Genomic DNA, 26458 nt, shown 5'->3' with positions numbered 1-26458 from the left:
GAATGTTGCCAGGTGCTGAGATTTATCAGCTCCATCCACTCTCAGCAAGAGGATGAGCTGTCTAGATGCCAGAGCTGCCACAGCGATTCTCAGAATAAATATAAAAAGCAAAAACAGCTGGAGCATCCATGGCTGGGCATCACTCTGTATAGGCTACGTGGTCTTTGCCGTGCTTTTGTAACACCTGAAAAGAAAAAGCAGATCTGAAAACTTATTTTCATTTTTAATTTTTTCATTAGAGATTCTGGCCCCCTACCGAATGTGACTTGGAGAGAGCGTTGTGGTCAAGCATAAATACTACAACCGTAACATTTGATTGGTGTTCTGCTGTAAATTTAGAACCTGGGTCTGATTTTTGCTTTGGCAGTAAAACAAAGTCTCCCCTTCTGTAGGGGTTTCACTGCCTTGATTGAAGAGCAGCTCTGAGTTTTTGATGAATTATGGATGGTCCTTGCTATGGTCTAAAGAAAAAGGCAGAAACTGATTTTTCATCACACTTTGGATTTTTCTGGCCTTGCTCTGTTTCTAGATGGACCAAGGTGAGACCAGCACTGCAAAGTGCCATGGAGGGGATAACTAGCGTTCCAGGGTTCAGCGGAGTTTCCTCAAGGGATCGGTTTCCAGGATTACTCCGCACCCATTTTTAAGATACGGAACACTTCTATATCTTAAAAATGGATACAGAGTAATACAATGCAAGGAAGGTGCCTATTTCTCAGTCTCCTTCAGCTGCCTCCTGGTTTTAATGCCTCAGAGGTAAACGAAAGAAAATATAACCCTGGCTTCCTTGCTGTCAGTTGTAAAGCAGCCCATGCGGGAAGCTCGCATAGGCAAAGAAGCCAAGAATTTCCACCGTGGTGATAACGAAGGTGGAGAAGCAATCATTGTGAAGGAGGCAGTGCAGCAAACGACAGTTTGTGACTAGAGCATGGATTAAAGCAAAGGAAACAAACAATGAGCAAGTCTTTTATTCCAGATCAGACATTTCAGCAAATATTACAGCTTAACTTCAAAACAAACCTTGCAACTAATGAGGTGATAGCCGTGCATATTAATAAACCCGAAGCTGTAGTCATAGTCATCACACCCACATCAAACATAAACATAAGATTAACACCTACACCACTTCTTTGGAAGATGTGAGAATGTCCCAATGATAAGTGTGCTCTTTTCCCCAGAGGATAAGAAGTAGAAATGGAAGGGTAATGAGAAATTAACTTAGATTTAAAACAGAATTAGCAATTAAACAAGTCTAATCATGTACAAAGTCAAAGTTTGTATAAAGACAAACCAAAATCTGTTAAGTTCAAGAATAAGTATAGACCATATGCATTTTATCTGCTGTGTTCTTCTCTGTTCACACCTCCTTATTAAAAGAAATGCACGAAATAAATGTTACCCGTTTGTGTTTAATTGTACTGATCTGTACTCGCGTGCGTGACGCTGTACTGGGGGCCAGTGTATATGGCACGGCTCGGGGACCTGGGTTTCTGGCTAGGTTTTGAATTTGGGTTTTAATTGCAAAGGATGTTTGGGTGAATTTGAGTTTTTGGAAGCGTTTTTTGGTTTGTGATCTGCGAGGCTGAGCTAACTGGAGCAGAGGGGTGCCGGTCGGTAGGGACAGGCACCTGTGCGATGTGGACGATGAGCATTCCCATCTTCTCAGCAGGACCCGTAGCTGGCTGAGGATTTCACCGAAGACGACCAGAGCAGCGTATTTGACTTCCCCCGACCCTGCCCCCCTGATTTTTTAGCTTTGTGAGAATGAATCAGCGTTAGTGACGTGTAGAATGAAGCACAGGCAAAATTACCAGGGCATTCGCATATACGCGTAGATACGTGTTTGTGTTTGTAATTGTAGAGCTAAACACATACGTGCGCACTCATCCACCACTTAGGCTTATTTAAAAAAAACTAATCCTGACCTCTGCAAAAAGCATGCTGGTGAGGTCATTATGGCAAGAAAATATGTTCATTCTTCCAGCAGCTTCGTTTTGTTAACGGTGCTGTTCTGTGAGCTGTCTGCGGCTGAAGCTGTGCTTTTGTAGCTCTTGTCTCCCTTGAACCCGGCCTATTGTGGGTCTGTATTTTTAAAAGACGGAGAAAGTCAAGAGACAGCTTTTAAAAATCTGGGTCTTTCCCCCCCCCAATCATTAATCTGTTTGCTTTTCAATAAAACAAGGTGACTGAAATGTTCGGTGTTCAAAAAAGCTGAACCTCTGACAGTTCTGTTTACTGGTAAGTAAGAGCTTGGAGGTCCCATTTATTTGCAGAGGTGAAACGACTTAGGCAGATATATCATAAAGAGGACTTGTTCATCCTCTGTAATGATGCTTCATAGAAATCATTTGTATTAAGCAAGCACTGGTAATGGGAGCATAATGACCCCTTTTGGCTCTTGTTTAAATTCTTTCACTTCTAAACAGTAATATTAATCACAAGCAGATGGTGCAGAACATTATTTATGCACATTTGTTTTCCAAAACCAAAAAATGTTTAACCCATTAACTGAAGCAGTTTATGAAACAAAAAGGCTAATTTACTGATCGGCCGATTTTTCTCCCCACTTCCAATGTGAGATGTCTGGTGAAGTGACATTTTTGTCTGCTTGCTTTTTTTTTTTTTTTTTTGAGGAAATAAATACAACCGTTGGAGTTCAGAGCAAATACTTGCTTAAATCCCCCATCCGTGGTGCTATTTAAATTCTGCTTCAAGGACAGAGAGTGTTTGTTCTTAGCAGTGCTTGTTTGGCCACAGCTTGCTCAGTGGAGTCCCCAGCCTGCATAGGCCTCCCTTCCTTGATGGGCTGATCGCCGGTTGCTTTTTTCTTTTAGGATTTTTCTTGTTTTCTTTTAGGATTTTTCTTTTTGTTTTGGTTCTGTTTTTGGAAGGATTTCAGGATCAAGCAATGCTTAATGAATGACAGATATTTTTTTTTTTTTTAAATTCTATTGACTTACTGTCAGATCCCACGTGGTGGCAGGGAAGGGGAGATGGGGTCTGCAGATCCCCAGTGACACAAGGTGATGGCTGGATAGAGCCTTGGCTCTTCCTCAGCGGGAGCTGGGTGGCCTGGTAGGACCAGGTAAGGGTCGTGCCGAGGGAACAAGGACTTTGTGGGCTGCACTTGGAGAACATCCTGCCTCTTCCTCTGAACTCGTGACGTGGTTGAGTCCTTACGGAAAGAAAATTTGGCTCCGTGCATGTTGCCTCATCATCGCTTCCCGTGAGGTCGTAGTGTTTCCCGCTTAGCGCTTCCTTCTGCCTTCCCAGACCCTTCACTCGACTCCGAAAGGATTTTCGCATTGTTAAAAAATAGTGCAGCTGATCCGGTCTTGATCCCACAAACCTATTTCCATCTGTGCTACACCAAAATGTTTGTCTCGTCCATTTGGTTATTAAATATTTTTGTTACATCCTTTGCAATTAAAAGCCTCCTGTTACACTGCAGGTTTCTTTTGAAAGTGTTAGTACGTGAACAGCTGGATTCGTGGTGCAGAATGTCAGTATTTTCTGTATGTGTAATTATGTACGTATGTATAGTCTGCTGTTCATTACACTTCAGCGCTAGCCTAGTAACGAGGTAGCTCTATCGGCTGCTGTATTTTTAGAAAGAAGGTTAAACAGGGTTACCGTGGAACTTGCCGCTCTTCTCGGGATTCAGGATAGAGCCTGCTGATGGGCTCGGCACGTCCTGTTAGATCTAGCAGAGTCACGCGACGCCAGAGAGGAGCGTGCTGCCGAGCCGGTTGCCACAAGCAAATATTTGAGTCTCCCTGAAGTTTTAGTTAGGAAACGTAGTCCTGAAATATCGTTGGGCGATTTTGTGACTGTGTGGATTGCTCTGTAACGGCGTCACGTCTCATCCCCTGAGGCGAGGGCACAGGTAAAAGTCCCATCACAAATGTGGCACGCGGACTGAATTCCTGAAGGTGGAGTGGAGCTCTGGGAACACAAACTGAGCCTGTCCGTGCTGCAGCATGATGAAGACGCTCGTGACTAACTTTCCTTATGGCTTTGGGGGGAAATTGCAAAGCGTATCGGCGGTATTAATACCTAACTTAAACCATACAGACCCACTTAGGCTGTATAACGTCCTGTCAGATGCTCCCCTTTTTTAAACTGGATTTTTTTTAGCTCAAATATAGGAAAGCATTTAATCAGCCTGTTAATTGAGGTTATACATTTCTACGTTACAGAGACAAATTAAGCAAGCTACTCTGGTACCAGAAAACATCTGCTAAACCAAGGCAAACTTAATGATAAACAAAATTAGGTTCTTTTCTAGTTGGGTTTCATCCATCTGCACCCAACTAGTGTTCACTTTTAAAGAAGGCAGAGATACAAGCTATTGCTTTTAATCCATTTTGACAGAAGAAAGCAGTGATTAGGCAAAGCCACTGTGCTCTAATCTTCCCGAGTCTAAGCCAGGCCATAACAAGCACATCACGCTTTCCGACTGGCGTCCCTGGAACAGAAAGATGCTCAATGTTTCTTGCGCTACAGTCTGGCTGGATGTTCAGTTTATTCATATGTTGATTTTACAGCATGCAACAGAAGTGTACCAACCTCCTCTGGCATCAGAGGGGGTCAGCATTAAGATCTTTGCACTGACAGTCTGGCTTTACGGTCTACGCTGATGTTTTATTTGCTGGAGCGGGCTTAGTAATCATTTTAAGGCGTTACGGTTAACCTCTGTAAAAGCTCCGAAGTTGTGAGATCGGAGCCGTTTTACGCGGTAGAAGCCGCGGAGGTGGAAGTCAGTAGCTTTTGAATAATGGTGTTCACAAGAGCAAAGCTGCATCGTATGTGTTCCTGGGGCAGAAGGAGGCCCGAATGTGCTGGTATGTTTGTGTTTTGCCCTCGTTCCTACGTGCAGGTGTTTGTACGGTACTTTGCATTTGTGATTTTTATAGACTATTAAATTCTGCTCTCAACGCGACATGGAATTAAGGGAGGGCTGTTAGAGAAGAGGGAGGCAGGGTTAATTGCAGTGTTAGAATACAAAGTTGCGGGGCTGAGATGAACCTTAAAAGGTCAGCCCTGCTATCCCTTGATACTAAACAGGCTTCACCATTTGCACCGTTGCTTTTGGCTTGTTCCTGAATTGTCCCAGTGACAGGGTTTGTTCCCTCTCTGTCACTTCCACTTCGTGCCGTAACCCGCAGATCCTTTTCTCCAGACCTGCTCCAGCCTGGACTCCAGGCAGTTGTTTAATCCTATGTTTATGCAGTTGATTAATCCCTGTTTAAATGTAGTGCTTCTACTTGTCCCTGTTGAGTTTAGTCTTATTTTTTCAGCCTGATTTTCCCATTTGTCAAGATCACTTTGAATTCCAGGTCCCATCCTTCAGTGCACTTGCTGTCCCTCCCAGATTGGTGTCACCTGCGGACTTGGACTCAATGACCTTAAGGGTCTTTTCCAACAGAAATGATTCTGTGATTCAATGACACGGATTGTCAGTGTTTGAGAGGTACAGATACGTCTGTACAATACGGCTATTAGAAACCAGAAGTTGCGTTTGAAATCTGTCTTTGAAATACTTCCTATTAGAATCCATCATGCCAGTATTCGCAAGGATCTCTGGATGTACGAGGCATATCTAGGATCATATAGATTAAACCCGGATTTGTTTCCTCCACAGACGTGAAGCCGTCGAATATGTTGGTGAACACGCGAGGCCAGGTGAAGCTGTGTGACTTTGGGGTCAGCACTCAGGTAATTCCCCCCCTTTTCGCTATCTGCCCGCTCTCTTTCTAATGTCAAAGTCACCTGGCTGCCAGACAAACAGCCCCACGGCAAGCTCCCCTCTGCTGGGAGAGCCCTATTCATTTTTAATCTCTGGGCGACTTTTCTTCATCTGAATATGATTGTTCATTGTTTAATGACAGTAAAAACTGCTGATATTGTAATTACTACTTACGAATAGCAAACTTCATTGATATGCAGCTTTGATATGAAAGCGTTTTGGCCAGACAAAAGGGAGGGCAGAACGAGAGACGTGTCTGGGGAGCCCAACTGGCCCACAATAAAAATTAATATTGAGAGTAACAATAGTGGTGGGCTTTTACAATGTGCAGCACAAATTTTAATTAATTTCCATTTTGGGCCTCCCTGGAGAACTTCTCTGATAGTGACCCATGAGCTTGCTGTGATGTTGATTTGAATTTCAGCACCTTTACTCTCAGCCAAACATGAGGACCAAAGAGAAGGTCAGCCTCGTATTATAAGTTGTCAAGTCTGTTGTCCCTCCAGCGTATTTAGTGCTCGTTGCATTCAAGTGATGAATGTGGCTTTATTCGCATCTCGAGCCAGCTGACTGAAAAATGAGCGCGTTCAATCCTACTTCAAATTGACTTTTTATATCAGACTAGTTTGGGGTACTAAAGCGATAAGCATCCTGTTTAACAGAATTGTTTAAGGTTATCTGCCATAAACTGTAATGCAGCGCTTGTTTAAATTGGAACTCTCATTCCGAACAAAAGAGAGATTTAATCATTTTTAATGCCTTTGCAGATAAATTTGTTCCCTTTTACATAATTTTTAGTTGATTTATAGGAATGATGATTGTAGGTTAAATGAGGAATAATTGCCCATTTTATTTCCACATTATCTTTATATTGTTCTAACAGACTGTTTTGTCTGATAGCTGGTGAATTCTATAGCCAAGACGTATGTTGGAACAAATGCTTATATGGCGGTAAGTGGATTTATGCAGGAATAACATTTAAATAGAAGTATTTGTTCACGGTCTTGTTCTGTGTAATGCAGGATATATTCTAAATCAATTCTCAAACTTCATCTCTCCCAACCCCCAGCATAAGCCCTGTCTTAATTGTGTGTGCCACAAAACAACTGCCGTTTACCACCTCGCAGACCCTCTCCCCTCCTGTCTGTGCTCGCCTACCAGCTCCGCGACAACTGCGCTTCCTGCTGATAGGGGAGAGCAATAGCGGAAAAGTGTTTCTTTCGTGTGTCTTTCGTTGTCTTTAACGCGTTGTAACAGCTGGGAACAAAGAAAAGAGCCGGTTCAACATCAAAAAGCAGCTTCCCGCTGGGAGCCTGCAGCTCCTCGCGGACCGCTGACGGCCCGATGCTGTCCAGGGTTTGGGAACCGCTGCTCAGAGCCCGCGGTTTGGCAGAGCGTCTAGACGTGTGCAGGAGTCTCGCGGACTTCTTGGTACCCGCGCGCCTGTGCTAAAATAGTTGGACTGACAATTTTAGGGCATTAAATTGCGTGCTGTGTAATCTTCATACCATACGTACCAAGTCGTCAACGTGTTTCACTTTGCTATGTAAGTTTTGGCCAGAACGCTTGTTATGATGAGGCTACTTTTGTCCTTTTCCTCTATGTTAGAACAGAAATTCCCATCATTTTTAGACGAAGTAAAACGTTGCTGAAGATGCATCATTTGAAGAATCGCTGCTGCTGTTAGCCAGGGTGTCAGCTTTGGGTTTGGCAGTTCTGGGTGGGCCGGCAAGGGGCGTGTGGTGGTCACGTCTTCGGGATTAATACGGTGACAAGAGCCAGCCTGAACATAAACTACGAAAGTTCGCGTGTATTTTCCATTGGGTCAATTAGATCAATTTTAGTTCTCCGTGTGGAAAAATGCTTCGGTTTAGAGCAGCCTGTTAACTGTTGTCTTTCAGTTTTGGCCGTTAAAATTCTTTCAGCAAAATACATGTGTCATAATATGAATGAGGAAAACGTAAGTGTTCAGCTTGTTGTTTGTTTTTTTTTTAAAAAAGTGCAAACAGTACCAAGTGGCTGATACTTGTATTTTTCAAACCTCAGAAAAGAGGAGAGAGAAATCCATGACCTTTAATTGCTTTCAGGTATTTTTTCTTACTTTCCAGTAAGAAGAAAGCAGGCCAGGGTGTCCATTTATTTCCTAAGTGCTTTTCTAGTCGGCGCGTACTCATTGTGTAGCTTCTGAAACACTCGTGTCACCGTCCTGGAAAGACTTGGGCTATCCTGTGTCATCAGAATATTATGTACGGAAAAATGTTTTGAAAAAGAAGAAAAGAGAGGGGAAGAAAATCCAGTCTTCTATGTTACCACTTTTGCTAGTAAGCCTGCGGATTTCTGTGCCTCCATTTTCTAAAAGAACTAGAATGTAGTGATTCGGACAAATAAACAGCTTCCAGTTAATCAACTTTTCCAGCTCAGCTGTTGCTCTTCGAGTGGTCTTAAGCAGGTCTGAGAATTAAACGTATTACGCTTTCAGTGTACAAATCAAGATTACTGTTCCCTTTCCCAGGTGTACATTAAATAAATTACTACTTTTTTCTTATTATTTATGGATGAATGTGACGCATTCATCTATTAATTGAAAAAGAGAAGCTTAAGCTAAAACATACCTGCTCTGATTTCTTCTGCTAACATTATTTTGCCTGCTGAATGAGCCATTTGTCGTCATTGAATTTATAGTCTAGTCATCAAAAAGTAACAAGGATCTTAGGCTTTGGTTTGTCTGGCTGCTTGGCAGACTGAATTTGAAACCATTAAAAAATTCGAAGTTTCTGTTTAAAATAAACAAGGAAAACAGCTTTTTGAATGAGAAAAGAAAATTTCCAACAAAAACACATTTTCTGTAAAATCATTTTATCACCCCTTTGTACAGAAAAAAGGTTTGGATGAAAAAAGTAAGCAGTTGTAGAAATTTTTAAGAGAAGATACTTCTGAGCTGTGTATCCTTAGGATGATCTCTGTGCTGCACACTTGACTTCACGCACGCGTTATTTTCATCTTCTCTTCCGTACTCTTCAATTCCTGTGACTCAACTTCGAGTTTAAATCTGCAAATGATTTACTCACCGCTATCTTCTGTGAATACTTAATTTCGAAATACAAATTGCTGCTTAAAAGTTGAGCCGCGTATAACGGAAGAATAAACAATTTAATATTGCTCAGTGTGAATTCCGCATCTGATTTGGCAGCTCGGGAAGGGCCAGGGTCTCCTAAGGTCTGCTGACCTAGGCTAACTGTGCTTAATGAAGGCCGGCCTTAATGAACTTTTAAAAAAAAAAATCAAAAAAGATTTTCGGGTCGTTGTTCAGCTCAAAATAAATGAGGCTCAGTCAAAAGATTTTGTTCCAGTTACATTCCGGGGTGGTTTTTTAGGTTATGGCAGTTGTGGAAGGCTCTCCTTAAAGGTAACGTGGGCAGCAGTGTGTTTTTTACTTAACATTCATGCTGCGATAAAAGCTCTTGACCTGGGATTAGCAGTGCAGAGTAAACATCCGCAAACACATTGGACTGGCAGTAATTTGGGAGTTTGTTTTCTAAAAAAGGTCTCTGGATTATTAAAGACTAAAAATACAGCCAGCGCTTTGTAGGTGGTTGGGCTAGACAGGTGCATTAACAGCACAGTGGGGAGAGAAGTCTCATGGAGCCTTTTATTGTTACATTTCATGCTGTACTTGACCTTGGAAATGCTTAAATTGTAGCTTTCAAGTAAAAACTAGCAGATATATTTTACAGCATTCTATTTCATGAGGCATTAAACTTGCTATTAATAGTTTTGAGTTAAGTCTTTTTTTCTATAGGTCAAAAATGAAATTAAAGAGTATATAAAATAAAATTGCTGGCATGTGACTTCATTGATTCTTTTGGCTTCAATAACTTTGCTTTTTAAACCATAGTTACTCCCCGACCTCTTGACTCAACGTTAGGAGTCTGTTTTCCTGGTGTACCTTGCTGTTGTGCCCAGGCGCAGCCATAGATGTATACACCGTCGGACTCTCACAACTTGTCCTTGCGCTTTGCTGCACACGTGCAAGCCATTGGCTTTTTTTGTTGCATAAAAAAGCCCAAGCACAAATGCCAAGGCCAGCTTTACAAGGTGCACAGCAATGCCTGGCGACAAGTCTGAGCCTAACCGAGTCCTTTGCTCTTGCAGAAGCAGCAAAAACAAGTAAGTCGTGTTTCGAGAGTGGATTTGCTCTCTGCCAGGTTAGCTGGTGAGCTTTAAGCTTCTCTGCATTTTCTCAGCTGATTTGTTTGCCCTGGGCTAGCTTTTGTGCAGTAAGTATGTATGTTTGTTTGCTAAGCTCAAGATGTTTCTTTCCATCTCTTTGCAGCCTGAGCGGATTTCAGGAGAACAGTACGGAATTCATTCGGACGTTTGGAGTCTAGGGATTTCCTTCATGGAGGTATGCAAATATCTATCATTTTTATGTGCACGTTGCAAGAATCAAATGAAATCTAGCATCAAAATGTTTTAATGAAGTCTTTGTATACTCTTTTATATGTGCATGCTTTTAACGACTGCTAAATTTCTTGGCTGTATTTAGAATGGGTTTGTTCTTGCTGCGTTCAGTTTGGTTAGCTACGAAGAGCCTCTGCACAAACCATGTCACAGTCTTAAACTCTCTAATAAAACTCTACATGAGAGTAAGAAGTAGGGCCTTGTGTTTGGATGCTTCTGCATCCTTTCAGTGCCTCTAGGGCTGAAGATGACAGTGTTTCTGTATCGCATCTTCGCGGGCCAGGACAGAGCGGGCTGTTATTAGGGTTAAAATAGCCTTGTGCAGATTCAAGGTTTGAGCTGGTTAATGCAAAACCTTTGCAGAACGATTTGCACGACGGCACGAGTCTCTCCCTGTGTGATTAAATAAAGTGTTTGAATTTAAGCGTTCACGAGGGCTTTCAGAAAGATTTCTCACAAACGTAGTTTCAAGCAGGAGAGAGTCTTACCACAATGAAGCATTTCAAAGAGAATGTGGTCGTAAATGCAGCCGTTCAGGAGGACCTGTGCTCTCTACAGGCTTAGCCAGAACAAGGCCAGTTCTGATTCAGGAAAAAGGGCGGGTTTTTTCAGCTTAGGGTTCATCAGATGTTTTAAGAAATGTGAATTTCAATGACTTTATAAGAATGGATGACTGTTTATAAGAAGGATAACGTAGAGTATATAAGTTGAGTAGAAATACCTGTGTTACGGTAGCGTCTTGACCAGTGAAATCAGATCTGGCTCGGTCTGCTCTGGGAGAATGGACAGGTAGCTCTGCTCTGGTGGTGACTGCATATGGTACAGGTGTGTTCACATAGCCTTTTTCACGCTGGTCTTGGCTGACCACAAACAAGCCAGCTACAGCTGGAAACCCTCGTAACCTTGACAGCTCAAGCAATAACCTCTCAGGAGAGTTTTTCAACTCAAGGACAGTCCCATGAAAGAAGTTGCCCCTGCTTGGAGCAGTTGTTCCTTCCTTTAACGACAGTTCATTCAAACCACCAATGACTTGCATCGTCTTTCTCACACAGCCTGACAAAGGTGTGATACGAGTAAGTGAAGAATATAGGTGCCCTTCCCTTCTCTTCTGGTATAATACAGTGTCATTAAGGTGAAGCTGTTTATACGTTTCGGTGAATGTTTTTAGCAGACAATTAGATAGAAGTTAGGTAGTCATGGTGCTGGCCCTCTGCCGCTAGGCAAATTTCTCATTTTGTAGCCTGAGAGTTAACCAAGGCTTGTGTTACGTTTTCGAACAATCAATTCCTTGCCAAATCAGTTTTAACCAAAACAAAAATACTTAATGCTGAATCATTGCATTCAGAACTTGTAAATCTTTTCCAGAGTCTGACTGAAGCTAACTCTGAATTACAATAATGACATACTTTAACGTGTCACAAGGGATGCAGTACTCTTAATTTGTTTTACTGCAAATTTTAATGGTTTGTGATGCTGGAGAGCCCTCACAGTTTTGGGAGAGATACAGAATATACTCAGGCGCTGTGTAAATAAATCTAACCAACAAAGGGCGAAAATGAGATTGTATTACATTAAGACTTGATGGTGGTGGTCTCCCTGATGTGCGGTGGAACAGAGTGGTTTAAACGCAGAAGTCCTATAGAGCAACATTTACTGGGTCCCTTACTGAATAACAGATGTCTTTTGATGTGCAGCAGCAATATGAAGATTTACCACGTAGACCAAGACATTTGGAATTTAGGTTAGGATTACCGGTAGGTAGCCTGGCTGCTCGTGAATTTGATTTGAAGGGTGAATTTCACGTTATATTAGCCAACATTAGGAAAATTCATTTGCATTTGCTCTCCTCTTTTAAACCTTCTCAACTTTTGGTTTTTTCTCTCTCTCACTTTCCACAAATGTCTTTTGAACCAGAGATAGAGAAAACAATTTGGTTCTGTGCGCTTTGTTAATTGGTGTGTCATCTGGTCCTCCGAGACCTCTCTTCAACATGATCGCTGTTTTACTGAAGTGGTTTGAGTGATGTGTTAAATGATGAAAGCAAGGACAGCGGCTTAGAAAAATGTCTGAAAAAAGGTGAAGAAGATGCTCAAAGAGCCACACAAGGTCACTGTCATTAAAGTGGCACTGTATTGACATGGGAATTGGTAGTGGAGACACCCAGGCTCTTGTTGATGGAACTGTTAAAAAGGGAAGTTGGTGTTTGCTGTAGGATTTTAAAATCATCACCACTTAGTAGTGGAATACTCCAATCCCTACCACTTCGAGCTAGCACAGTTAGAGCATGTTGATTTAAAAGAAATGACATGTTGGGACCAAGTTAGCAAGGGCTGTTCTGACCTGTGATAATACAAAATAGCAGCTAGGCAAATCTTCTCATTTTCTGTAGTATTCTTCTGAGCCTTTAAAATGTCTTGAATTTCTGCAAAGCTATGTGTAATGAGAAACCGAACCGTTACTTCTGAAGGTTAAGAAAACTGCCCCAAAAAACTTGCTAGCAGAGTGGGAACAGTACGAGGTGTGGGTACCACCTACGTTTTGAGAGGTGGTGAGCATTCTTGTTGCTTTTGAAGTAAGAGGTGTCTGAGGGTGGTCAGTCTTCCCTTTACCACAAGAAAAAGCGAACAAAAAAAAAAAAAAAAAGAAGAAATGCTGCTAGCTTTTTTAGTGTTATTATTCTTCTTCCATTTTTTTGAGTTTGCTTTTCTGTCTTCAGGATTTTTTGAAGTGAATTAAACTTAATACATAATCTGTAAAACTGTTTAAAAGTGTTTCATCACAAATAGTTCCTGTGTTTTCATGAGGTTTTTAGATGTTTTATTTAAGGGCTCTTGGGTTGACAAAGCAAGTTCAATTTAAACCAATGCCATTGCTGTCACTACATTGAAGACTGTGTCAGCATTTTCATTATAAAAGCTGTTTTTCAGGGGTTTATAACTCAGTCATAAAACACACTCCGGGCTGGCTGGGCTGAGGCTGAGTGCTCTTTGCATTCTGTAACCGATGCAGTCTCCCTCCCCGAACCATGCCCTGCACAGGAGGATGAATTAGATTGCCTAATATTTCTTGTTGCTTTCCAATAGGACCCTAATCCTGCCTTGCATGGCTGCTATCCGAAAGTGCACTTGAAAGCATCCAAAACGGGCTAAAATACACCCTGTTGGGTTTCGATAGGCAGCATTCTTGTCCAGCGGTGCCTTTTTGAGGAGCGGTGTGAGGAGTAGGTGTACCAGTGTCTCCTTCAGCTGAGCCGCCTCTCCTGGGATAAGACACTGCGGTAAGAGACAAAAGCTGGGTGAGAAGAGCTTTGGTTGGGACCCTGTAGGGCTGGTGTGTTCTCAGGTCCTCCTGCTTCCACAGGAGGTTGCTTCTTGGTTTTCTCCTGGATGTTACCATCTCAGAGCGGCGTGCTGAGGAGCGCTGGCCCACTCCCGAGCGGCACTGAGGACCGGTCTCCTACGTGTCGTGAGGAGAGGAGAAGGGAGTATGAGGAAGGGAACGGAACCGAGTCGTGGGCTGAGTTGTTCGCTGAGGCAAAGTCTAGGCTTGCAGATCTTTGCCAGAAGATCCAGGGCTCATTTTATCTACAGATAGAGTTGGTACGATATTCTGTTGAAGTGCAGGAAATGAAAGTGATTTGCTTATGCCACAAACTGAGTAAGTTTTGGGAGTAGAATATAAGCTCATGCATTGGCTGATGATAACTTTTTGCACCTCCTTTTGTATCACATCCTAGTCTCTACTTTCCATGTCCTCTGCTGAGAAAAACAGCTACTTTCCTGGGTTTCAGGCCTCCTTTTAAAATTAACTTTTCTTCCAAAGATTATCAGTGTTCTCTCCTTCAGGGAAAAGGAGTCCATATATCAGTTTTAATGTTAGAAGCAAGTTCTTAAAACTCCCAAAATGAGGATTTTAAGTCTTCGGTCACCCGAGTTCTGTTATCTGTATATTTGCAGGAGCTTTCAAGGGCTACTAGTTGTTTGTGGCATTTGTGATAAGATGCTGTTTGAAGCAGTATTCCAAGCAGTCACAGGACAGATTTTTAGCAGTTGCGTGCATTCCCACATATAGTAACACCATTATATATCCAACAAACATGCTTTACCTCGTGTATTTCAGGCACACATACGTATCTTCTGAGCAGGGCTAACGCTGAACGCGTGCAATGTCAGCATTATGGAGTCTTAGGCTCTTCAGCACGCTTGGGCTAGGAGCACAGATGTAAGATGGGCTCAGTCAGACCGTAAAGACAAAGAGGAGGATTATGTTGAAGAGGGTGCTACAGGAGAAGCAGCTCTTGCTTTAGGGTGATTCTCTTAAAGCACTTCAATCTTTAAGCTGTTTCACTGCCTAAAACTGATGTAAAGACTCAGGAATACGTAATCTGGTCAAGGAGACGAGGTTTCAGAAGAATTCTTTCTAAGGAGTCTAAAACGTGGTCAGTCACGTATCATCAGCTTTGCAGTGATAATGGTTCAAGATTAAGACTCTGAGCTGATCTGCAGGAGCTTCTACAGACCACGATTTGGTCTTCTGCAGGATTTCACTTATGTGTGGACATAACAGTTGGTCTTTCATCAATTCTACACCCTTACCTAAGCAATAGCAGGTAGACAGATGTAGGAGGAAATCTGAGACCCAAAGCTTGGTGGTGCAGCATAGCTTTCTATAGTGGCACTGGAGGTTTGGTAGAAAGGGGTACAATTGTGATGGGGCGACTGTGTCAGTGTGCCTGCTGGAAGCAGACACGGACCACGCGGTGACCTACAGTGTCGAAAATTACACTGAGTAGAGGCAGGAGGAATATTAATTAAAATGGCCATTAGAAGATGGCATGGGTCAAGCTTAAATGGGAAACGAGAATTTGCATTTAATCTCCATGCAGAGCAGGAGTCTTGATATTGTAACACAACACTTGGCTGAAGCGAGGTGTCTCTGATCAAGCGACAGTTCTTTCTGGACTTGTCCTTGCTTTTTGTGTGCTTGGAATGAGCAGCATTTTATTCTGCGTGTTTAAACTGCACAGACTGGGAATGGCCTTGCCATGGTGGTGCCGCTGGTGCTGGTAGAGCCACTGAGAATGGCTCGTAGCAGAAGGCATGAGGTCATCATAAAGCAAATATGTGAAGAGATGATTTCCCCATTCCTACACTGAGAATTCAAGAAGTTCTTAAATTAATGCATTAGATGGATCTGGGCACATTTCAGTAGATACAGTATGATGGGGTTTAAATTACTCCTTTTCCCCCCCTCCCTTTTTTTTCTCCTTGCTGAATTCCAAGCTTCTCTAAACTAATAAAAAAACCCAAGCCTGACTTCTGTGCCCAGCTGTCTAACAACCAGCAATGCTGGAACGTGATGGGTGTTTACTTGGTCATGGCAAGTCACTCTAAATAATATTAGAGAAAATTTAAACCAAGTGTTTCTGAAAATGCTGCATTATCATCTCTGTGGGCTGACATCTTCTCTCTACCAGCAGCAGGGCCTCAGGTAGCGCTGGTTTCCGTGGCCCCAGCCTTTGGCCAGATCCTTCCTGATAAGGAACCAACTTTGTGGAGAAAATGTTTCATTTCTGGCCTTTTTCTGGTTTCATGAAGTATGGCTGAGAGCAGACTCATGCCTTGAGCCCTTGGGCCTTGCAGCTTGGACCACTGAGAGTTGCGTAGGTGTGACTACTTAGTAACAGAGGTCTTTCATTTAGGATTAAATAAAGCAAGAAAATAAAAAGTGCTTTTTTTTCAGTAAGCCTCACCCTTTCACTCGATATTTTGAAGGACCGTAGTAGTGTGATGTTTGTGATTTGTGTGGATGTGTCCTTACACGCTTTGCTCAGCCATTGAGAGTGGCTGGAACATGCAGAATTTTGCTCAATAACTTGAATGGTTCTTATCGTAGAGTATTTAGGTAGTTTTAATCATTCTGTATGGAATGATGCATTTCAGAAACTTGTTCTTTGGAAGAATCTGGCCTAGTTTTGGTTTGGTTTTTTTCCCCCCCTTTGAGCTATTTGCAGCAATTCTGTTTCTCCAAGCAGTGGCCATTAGCTCCGTTTCCTCGTCTGCCATCTCCAGCGGCCACCAGGATGGAGACAGACAATGTCCAGCCACATCATGATCTTTGTGGTAGCGAAATTAGAAGTAAAGGTACCGGTGCCTGAGGGTTGGGTCATGAATTAATAATTGCTGTGTGGTGGGGGAGGCCCGTCAGAATAGCTGAAAACGGGGAAGTTGCCTCGCAGAGCGCTATCAATCACTCAGTGACCATAACTTCCAGTAATTAGTGTATTTTATGGGCCTTTGCTTCAGTGACTCGGAAGCACATATGCTCCACTCACAGCTAAACTTAGCCAGAGTAATATTCCAGGATGATTTATCCGCTTGCTGCACTGGGATGTAACCCTATATTAGGTGAAGATTGTGAACTAAGCTGCAATAAAGTGTAAGTTTAGGTACAGTTTGCGCGGGTTGAGACCTCCATGTATCATGTTTCTCAGCAATTGCTCTTAGGCCACTGCAGGGAGTCTGAGCGGCAGCGGAAGAAATAACACGGGTCTCTACCTGAGTAGATGGGTGAGTGAACAATTTAGGGGTAACATCAGCGGCGGTGTATTTGTAATATATAGGATTTTGTAATATAGACTAGCGTTTCCTATTCTTACACTGTGTAGAATAGCCGTTTCTACTTTCTAAAGGTCAAAAAATTTAGAAACGTTTGGCAGTTGAGCCTGCCTTTCCCCGTTATTTAAATGGTTCGTAATGGCAGATGAACTCTTCTCGTGACAGTGGAGATGGAGAGCAGCGGCGCTGCTGCCTCGCTGAGCTGCATTTCCACCGGCATAACCGCACTTAGCACCTTTTTGCCTTTACTTATTGAATCTAAATCCAGCAAACAAATAAGCGGGAAGCATCTCTACTCAGACAAGTAGTCTCATTAATCTTTATGGACCATTTGCTTGAATTTTGCACCTGACAATTTCCATAGATGGGCCCTGAAAGGCCCGTGTCCCACCTTTTTCCCTTTAGAAAAGGCGCTGCTATTCTGAGCAACACCTTTGAAAACGCAGCGGTAAAAGCCTGGTAATAAAAGGGGTTTGTGACGAGGAAGGAATGTGCAATTTAGCCACGATTGTCTGCAGTCTTTAGTTTGCGGTGCATTTACTATAGTTCATATTTAAAAGAAGTCAAAGTGAAACTAATTATCTTTAATTAAGGTGAATTAGGCTTTGATTTTTAATATATTTTATGTAGAGAGATCTCGAACTCATCTGCTCAAGCCAAGGAATGTCCCAGAGGTTATTAGGGCATATTTCTGTTGGGCCTGACGGTATTAGTAATAACCTTCTTCCTCATAGTCCTAGACATGAACAAATATGTCACTTCATCAGTCTCTGTTACCCGCGCTTATGCCCCTCTGCAGGGGTCGCAGATTCCACAAGTTATCAGCTAATGGCGTTATACATTAAAAATTGAAGCTTTCCTCACTCTGAGGCCTTTCAAGGCTTTGTTCTTAAACCCCAGACACTTTGGAGTGCAGCTGCAAACTATAGGCAGAAGATTAAATTAATTTGTAACTCTTTTTTCGTCCTGCATTACTAAATCCTGCACATTTAATTGAAACCCTACTTCAAGATGCTTTGTGTTTCTGTTCTTCTTTGTTGTCAGTTTAACCTCAGAAGCACTTTAACGCTGGTAAATTGCTGTTATATCCTTTTGGATTCTTTTTTTTTTTTTTTAACTGTGCAATAAGAGGACAGTGAAATTGATATTAGAAGGAAAGAAAAATCTTAGAGTAGTTTTTGAGGTATTTAATATTTATTACGGTACATACCCTGCAGAGTTTCAGGTGATTTTAAGCCATCCATCTAGGAATGTATAAATTGGTCTTGGAATGAAATTTCACCTAGGGAATTTTATGTTATCCAGTAGTTAAGTCTGATTTTTAAAGTTTCCTGTGTCTGAATGTTCCGAAGTGGCGGCTGCTTTTCCATAAAATGAGGGTTTAACTGCAGTGCACAATCTAAATGCAAAATCCTTAGATGGAAATTTAATTGTGTAAAATGTGCACAAGGTAATTAAGAACAAATTTTAGAACATTTCAGACTATAAAGTCCTCCTTCAGCTAGATCACTAGCGATATTGTAAGTGCTTATTTTCAATTTGCAGTTATGCTGAGAAACATGGAATGTGTCTAAATTAAGAATAAAAACATCCCATGCTTTTCAGTATAACTGTAAATTAAAAAACAACTTGCACAACACAGGCGATAATCTAAGTGGGAGACTTTATTGCCTGAGTGTCCTAAAAATACGTTTTGAACTTCTTTCCCTCCGTCACTTTCTGAGCGGGATACGGACCAAGCTGCTATTGTAATTCTTATTAACAATATACAGGCAGGCAAGTAAAGAGCGATGTAGAGTAGAGAAAGCGGTTTGTCAGTGAGGATTTCTGCATTTCCATTCGCAGTTCCAAAATGGTTAATTACTTTACTTCAACAAGTCATTTGAATTTTGTGTTCGCTTCTCTGCACGCCAAATGTACGTCGTTGAGAGCAGGTTAGAGCTGCTTTCCAGCCCTTCTTAGAGCCGCTCAGCGCAGAGGGTTTAGGCACCTGCCTCTACCGAAGCTGCCTGCCTCACGTTCTCTTTGCCTTCCCTTATGTGTTCCATAAAAATCAGCATACGTGCACGCTGTAAGTACCGCTCCCTATTATTTAATAAGCTGGGATTATTTCTCAGTTTATTGAGTGCTGGTTTAAAATCTGATGGCGCACACCGTTCGTCCATCTGCACCTCCGCCCAGGCCTGGGGACAGGCTCCTGTCGGGTACTCAGAAGTGCACATCGTTTTTCAGGACACGACCTCACTGAACACCATAAGATGAGCGTTTTAAGTGCCTGATGGGCTACTTCAATGTCTGAGAAAGTACTAGTTTAACAAAAAAAAAAAACCAAAACCCCACACCCCACCACCCCAAAAAAAAGCAAACCCCAAAACCCTACACAGACATGTAGTTGCTCTAAAGTGAAATGGTGTAGGAAAGTGTCATTCTGACTGACTTCTTTCTGATCCGGTCTGATTCTCATTTTTATTTCCATACTATGCTGCCATTGCAATTCACTGGGCCCTTTAAAAATGATGGTTTTTACAGTTCTTGGGCAGTGGGAAGGTATCAATAGGGAAATGAGAACCAGCTCCTTGGAAGTTTAAGCATTCCCTTCTCCCCTCCTCAATATCCAGAGCGACATAAGATACTGATCGGTTCCCAAACCTAACTGGTGTGAATGGAAATACTGTATTTTTGTTGTAGTGCCTTAAAGCCAAAATTGCACGTTCCTGAGTTTCATCACGTAAATGCAGAGGAGATAAGTTTTTGATAGTGTGTTAGTTTGGTAGTCTCCATTTTTTTGTATCCTGCAATCGGCTTGTGCTGCATATGTTTGTATGACTTCCTTGAGACAGATGATAGAAGGTATGAAAATCCCTTTAGTGAAGCTCTAATCTGTTTGGGTTTTGGTTTTTTTTTTTTCTTTAACTGTGACACTATTTATAAATCTAAATCTACATACAGAGGTCATTGGTTGGCTGAACTTAAACCATTTTACTTAGTAAATTTAATTAAGAAAATACAGTGCAACTCATAAGCAAATGAGTTTTTCCTAGTTTTAAACCAAACCACCCTCTTGAGTGCTGATTGCCTTGCTCGACCCCTGGTGATATAGAAACAGGCAAAATTAAAAAGGACATTAAAGCTTCATTAAATCTGAAACACATTTAGTACAGTGACATATCTGCAGGCTATTTCAGGGAAGATTACATACTCTTTGGTAAGTTTCTTAATTTATAATACCTTGACAATCTTGCAGGGAGGAAACAACTCTGACTAGATGAATCAAGTGATGGTTCAGGGGGATGCAGGACTGACACCTGATCTGCCCATGGCTGCATTGCTTTGCAGTTCTCAGTCGAGGAGCAGCTTCACTGGGGAACGTGTTTCTTTTTTAACAGCCCCCAAAGAACTTGTTCCTGATGCGTTTTGGATTCCTTGAAGTTTATTTTTGTGCCCCGTACTGGCAGGAAGCTGCTCTTTCCCCAGTTATTCTGCTGCCTTTGGAGCCCCTGCTGAGGCGTGTGGTGGTCAGGGAGAGGAATCGTTGGTGAGAATGGAAATGCTTAGTTTGAAGTCATCATCGAGGCAGTGGTCGTTTTTCTGCTTAAATAAGGGCTGCAGAACAGTACCCTGTGCATATAGGCAAAATTATCTTCTTGTTCTACCATGGGGTAACTATAACATGCCTACAAGTCTGTAGCTATTGTAATGACTAAAGTCAGTAGTCATTGGATTTCTCCTGTTCGCGGAAAAGTGCTTGGCGTTCATGGGTTTATTTGTAGGCATTTATAGGCCGTCACAGCAGCAGTGCTTCCTAGGATCTGGAGCAGCTTCTTGGAAGTTAAGGGTGGTCCTCCCAAAAGAAGGAGGATGAAAAAGGATATGTTTTAGTAGCTCCTGGTCCTTAAGATTGAGCATAGCAGAAAATGTAGGGTTTTTGCTTAACTATTTAGCAGTGCATTTCAAAGCCTGCCATCAGAGAGTGGCGGGAGTAACACTCTGAGCTGGGAGAAGGTGTGCACTAGACACAAGTGATAGGAAGGATGGAGATCAAGCCTGCTTAGCTCAGGTTGGTTTGTTACGAGGATGAATTTTCTGCAGAGAGAAGCACCACGCTCAGCACCGCACCAGGAACAAAACTGAAAGGCAGAATTCACCCCAAAGAGCTGGCTCTTAAAGGCAAACCTGAAAGACAAAGCACAGCAGAACCCCAGAGGAGGAAGCGAGCTTATATTGTATCGCTTTGGAGAACCTGACGAGATCTTTCTTGTATTGTCACCTTAACGTTGTTCCCTAATCCAGTGTCTCTTGTAAGCCTGATTTCTTCTACATTCTGTAGGTGTTGGTCTTACAAAGCAAGCAAACACAACAATCCCCAAATGGGAGTCTACAAGCAGATCGCAACTTTCAGATGCGAGTGGCACGATAAAAACGTCTCAGAAAAACTGCGTATGTTACTGGTAGCAGGGATCCTTTGTCAGCACCATACTGATAGAGCAGACCATAATGGCTCGTCTTCAGTCGTTCCGCAAACTCCCACTGATGAGATATTTAGGAAAGATTGGGGTGATTTTTCAGTGCTGCGTGGGAATTTAGATATGCAGCTCCTGTAACTGCGATGTGTCTGTGCAGTAAGTGGCCAGAGATACTGTGCAGAGTAGCCCCTTTAAAACCCACTTGATACGTCTGTAGATTTTCAGGGCAAATACTATCTCAATATTGCAAAAGCTTCTTTTAAGAGTAGTCAGCAAAGAATTGTTCTCACCTCTTTGGGTTTCTCTTGCATGCCTCTCTTATGCAAGTGCTTGAAGACCTACTCTGCGTTTGTAATGTCTTTCCTTGGAGGATCTGGAAGAAGTTTACTGTATTTGCTAGGGCTCGCAGCCAAATGGCTAGTACGACACTAAGTTTGGACGGCAGCTGGAACTGCAGGAAGGGCACCACCTCTGTTGTTTCCTGTTTGCTTCCACTTGTGCTGGCACCTTCTTCTTACTACCTTCTCATGGCCTTTTTCCTGAACTGGTGAGGCTTGAGTATGTCTACTGGTCTTTGCCCCGTCAGTTCCCACCTTGCTACAGCTCTGCTGTGCCTTATTGTTCATACTTAGGATGGTTTTGTGCTGCCAGCCAGGCTGAAATTTCATCGTAGGTTAGCACAGCTGCCTCAGCTGCAGTCTGGCTAGGTCAAGTAACCACGGCATGGAGGAGCTCAAATATCGGTGGCAATACAGGTGCCGTGAAAGAGCTTTCGTCCAGCGCTGACGTGTGGTTTAGCCTTTGCAGTACATGACACCATGGCTTAGACTTCCAGCACTGATGCTGTTACTCAGTCTGATATGAATATACCTAGTTTATCGTGCAGACAAACCAATGGTGGTAGTGCATCCGTAGCCTTTCTGAAAGACCTCCTCCTGAAGGCTGGCAAGGGGAGGCTTCACAAAGGTTGACCAGAGCGTAGAGAAGCTCATCTGACTATGGCTTCTCTGTAAACCATGGAGCGAGGTGGGCTTATCCAGAAAGCAGGTCAGAACAGAGCTGCTCTGAATGTCCTTTTGGGGGAGCCTCTGTCAACTCTGAAAACCCTTGTCCTTCACTGAATAATAGACAAAATAACTTAAACTAGAAATTGTTTCCAAGGTTCAGATACCAAATGGGGAAACCTAAAGTCTTGTACAAATAATTTATCATGGAACATTTATTAGCTATGGCATTATGGCAACAGTAGCATTGTTGTTGGGTCCAGTACTGGTACTAGCAGATACTCTAGTAATGCATCAGTTGACTTATAAACCAGCGTGGGCAACAAACCCAGCTGATATCGTGTGCGGTTGAAAGTAGATTTGAAGAAAGGACGAAGTGGCTTTTTGTGGGTGCCATGATCTCTCTGCACATCCCGCTCACAGGCTTTTAGCTGGGTTTGACACCGATAAGGAAGGAAACCTCAGCGATATAACCCAGATTTTACGCTGAGCCAGTTAAAGAAGGACTTTGGGAGTTCAGTGCATGCTCTACAATACCTGTTCGTTGCAGATAATTATCAGTAAAGGTCAGTGTCGTTGGCCTCGCTATTAAGGCTGAACTGGTTTAATTTCGAGAGTCCTCGGGAACTTGGGCATCAAACAGTGTTACTGAGTGGTACAGACAAAAGAGCTTGAGAAATACAGAAATACGCAGAAACGTAGAACAAGGGGTAATTGTTGTGAATGACTCCATTCTAAATACAGCCCTTTGTGTGTTCTCAGAATTACTTTTGCTGACGTTTTCCAATTTATACAATAGTAAGAGTTGAGTACTTTTCTCTCTTTAAGAAAATGTGCCCTCCATGCAAATCTATATAACTAGACAAATATTATTTCCTTTCCCAGCTTGCTCTTGGGAGGTTTCCATATCCTCAGGTAAGATTGTTCATTACTGCTGTTTGCCACTGTGACATTCATTCCTATGTATGAAGGTGCAGAGAGCAATTGTGAACATTTGAGCCACATACAAATAAATCTGTCCTGTTAAATTGAAAAGTGGTATCTTGAAGGAGTCATTTAGAAGTCTCTATTGATTTTTTTTTTTTTTCCCCTCCTCTTCTCCAAACTCTAGTTTTTCTTTACCTGGAGACAGTGAAAATTATGATGATGCTAATGATTGTTTTTTGTGAGATTAAAAAATAATCCGGTGCATATGACAGTGCTTTTGAAGGAGGAAGGTGTATCTATTCCTTTTATAAATTTTAAGTTTTTTATTCCAATTTTGAATAATGGTACAATGGTCTTTTCAAATCTTTTCAAATTAAAAAATACAATGTGAATGCAGTACTTGAGGGAGCTCTCGATTCGCCCTTTTAAGAGGACCTTTTATTAGTATTTTATTTAGATAGTGGCATTTTCTAACTTTGCACCGACCTAACTCAGTTTCATCGAAGTTGGTGGTAAAACGACTTCCATCTCCAGTGGCAGTGGTTGGGCTGATGCTGAGCCCTGCGTTACCACGTAATATTTTACTTTGTCCGTGTGCTTGAAAAGGCAGGAAGCTCTGAACAAAACAACCAAGCCAGAAATAGGGTTGGGGATTACTTTAAATTCTTACTGCAAGAGGGACGTTAGGATTCATAGTAACGAACTATTCTGTAGTTCCTCAAATTATTCTTTCCTGGGAGAGGGGGAAAAGTGAAGCGTCCAGGGACTAAAATGAATTATTTGAATGTGGTTTTTATGTTTTCGTATGTTTTATGAACACTGTTTTCTGCATCTTGGTCTATACAGATCAGAGTGCCTGGAGGCATGTCTGATTTAAAGGTGGTGTTGGTCTGTGCTCTTTAAGCATCTATTAACTTGCTATTATTATGCAAATAACTGTTGTAATACACATACTAATTTATGCATGGTTAGATTATGCAGATGCCTCACAAACATGGTTATTGAATAATAGGCTGGGACTCATTCTCTCTCCCATTTTTATAAGCTGTTTTAAGCAAATTCTCCTGACGCTTTTATGGACTTGCAAAGGTTTTGCATATGTAGAAATAGACTGATTTTTCACTTTCTCATCTCCTATGGAAAATGTTTACTGAGGGAGCTGTAGCTGGTTAGCAGAACGTATTTTGCATATTTTATCCATATTTTAAAACGTAGCCTCTCCTTTGAAGAGCGGATTGAAAAAGAAGCTCTTGTGTTGAAGTGTCCTCCATACATCGGTATACTCACTTGTGCTCCTTGAGTGCCCTGATGCTTGCTGTAGACGGTGTGTTCTAACACCAAATCCGAGTGACGTGGGATGCAGCTTAAGACAACCCTCTGCTCGCGGAAGTGCCGGAGCTTGGGGAAGGAGGTTAGAGCGCATGCGTTACGCATGATTCTAGACAAAAATCTGAATTGGGAGCAAAACGTGATGGCTAGTTTAAGATCCTTTTTGCTATTCTAGTTAAAAAACGGAACAGGTTTGTAAAAGAATATTTGGCAAGTCAGTAGTCCATGAAATTGTATATATTTTTAAATGTAAAACAGTTGAGGAGGTGAAACTTCAAATGTAGCTACTAAGCTTTTCAAGCGACTGCTTTTCAGAAGGAATTTTATGTGAAGAATATGTATTTTAGACATGTGCTTACACAGCTGGTCACGAGAACCCTTAGAAACCCACTCTGATTAGGGGGATAATTAGCAGGGGTTTTTTTAATGTCTAAATAGGTATGTATCTCCCTACGCCAGGGCCTGATTCTGCAGTCGCTCACTTGAGTGAATCCCCCTCACGTCAGTGGGCCTCTTCAAATGACTGAAGCTAATCGTGTCTGTGTGTGCAGAATTTGTCCCTAAATAACTTGAAGTGACTTCTCTCTGAAATGGGAAGTATGAGCACGTGTTTGAGAGCACCTGAAGTTTTCTGCAAACGGATGTTTGTCTCCAGCTGTAGCTGGGGAGAAAAAAAAGGGGGTTGGGTTTTTTTTTCCTTTTTCTCTGTTTTTAAGACACAGACAAATGGTGTGTGTAAATTCAGTTTAAATGAATAAGATTTATAGAGGGAATCATTGCAGTGTGGAAAGTCAGGACTCCTGCAATATGCCAGTAAGACTAAAGGATGATTATTTTTTTTTCTCCTCTGGCCTTCAGTAGAATATTTTAATGATAGAACTTACCACTTCTCATTTTTCACACGTTTTATAAGTCTTTATTTTTGCTGGCACTTATTTGTAACACCATCAATATTTAATCTTACGTTTGCAATAACATCTTGTCCTGAAAGCACTTAAGCGTGCGAGCAGCTCCTCACGTACGTGAATTTGCTCGTGGTTGTGTTTAGAGTTACGGCAGATTTTTTTGTCTCGATACCCAGCTAACTTCATCATCTGCAGCCAACTGCCCACGGGAGCCATCTGAACAAGGAGATAAGAAATAGTAAAGAACAGACTTTTCCGCTATAAAAACTTTGCGCAGGAAACTCTGATCCTTAAAACATGGTAAATTCCTAAAACTGGTGTGGTTTTCATGGGGTTGGGGTTGCCGGCGTGGTGTTGCGAGGTGCTGTTCCTTGCGTGCTGTAGTGCAAGACTCCTTTCGGAAGCGGTAGGGTGTGACGCTCGCAGGATTTTGTGTAGGTACGAACGTAAGCACTTAAGGGTGTATTTTCCCCCTCGTGTGTTTGCATAACTATTAAAACTAATAGGAATGGTGTGGGCGCTCGCGCACACACTCAAAATACTCTCTTGAATAAAGTTCTTTCCTACGTAAACATTTAAAAAAGAAAGGAAACCCCTTTCAGCAAACCCGGCTGTAGAGTCTAGTCCATCCAGCTTTTTAGGGGTCTGAAGGAGGCTCATAGGGAAAATACGTTTCAAATTTCTTTTAAAAATTTAACCTTGATTTATATGATTTTGATTTTTACATGTCTGCGCAGAATGAACTGTTAAAAAAAAAAACCACACCAAACCCAGAAGGCCGTGGCACCTCACAGTATATTTAATTAAATTATAAGTTGGAACCCCAAAGATGTGCAGCGGCTGAACGAAGCGCGGGACGTACAGTTAATCACGTAGATTCAAATCCAGTGTATTGTATAACAACACGATGGGGGCAATGACTTGTTTAATGATAATGCAATTTAGGAGAAATGAAAAGAATTGCCCACTAAATATTCTCGGCTTGTAGTCAAACTTTATACAA

The 26458-nt window shown here is 42.1% G+C and overlaps 1 protein-coding gene across 7 annotated transcripts in view; it reads left to right on the top strand.

The window, feature by feature from the left end:
• The window catches only part of MAP2K5 (mitogen-activated protein kinase kinase 5), a 142995-nt gene that overhangs the window by 64750 nt on the left and 51787 nt on the right, over positions 1-26458 (top strand). For 4 of the 7 annotated variants that reach the window (XM_064456035.1, XM_064456031.1, XM_064456036.1 and 1 more), the window contains exons 14-17: positions 5645-5718; positions 6650-6700; positions 10083-10154; positions 23180-23209. In XM_064456035.1, the coding sequence (XP_064312105.1) occupies positions 5645-5718; positions 6650-6700; positions 10083-10154; positions 23180-23209 (227 nt within the window). The remainder of the gene's footprint in view (positions 1-5644; positions 5719-6649; positions 6701-10082; positions 10155-23179; positions 23210-26458) is intronic. The other 3 variants (XM_064456034.1, XM_064456032.1, XM_064456037.1) reach the window with 3 other exon arrangements.

This window comes from Phalacrocorax carbo, chromosome 7 (genome assembly GCF_963921805.1).
Source record: "Phalacrocorax carbo chromosome 7, bPhaCar2.1, whole genome shotgun sequence".
NCBI lineage: Eukaryota > Metazoa > Chordata > Aves > Suliformes > Phalacrocoracidae > Phalacrocorax > Phalacrocorax carbo.
This window is presented reverse-complemented; position numbering and strand designations above follow the sequence as displayed.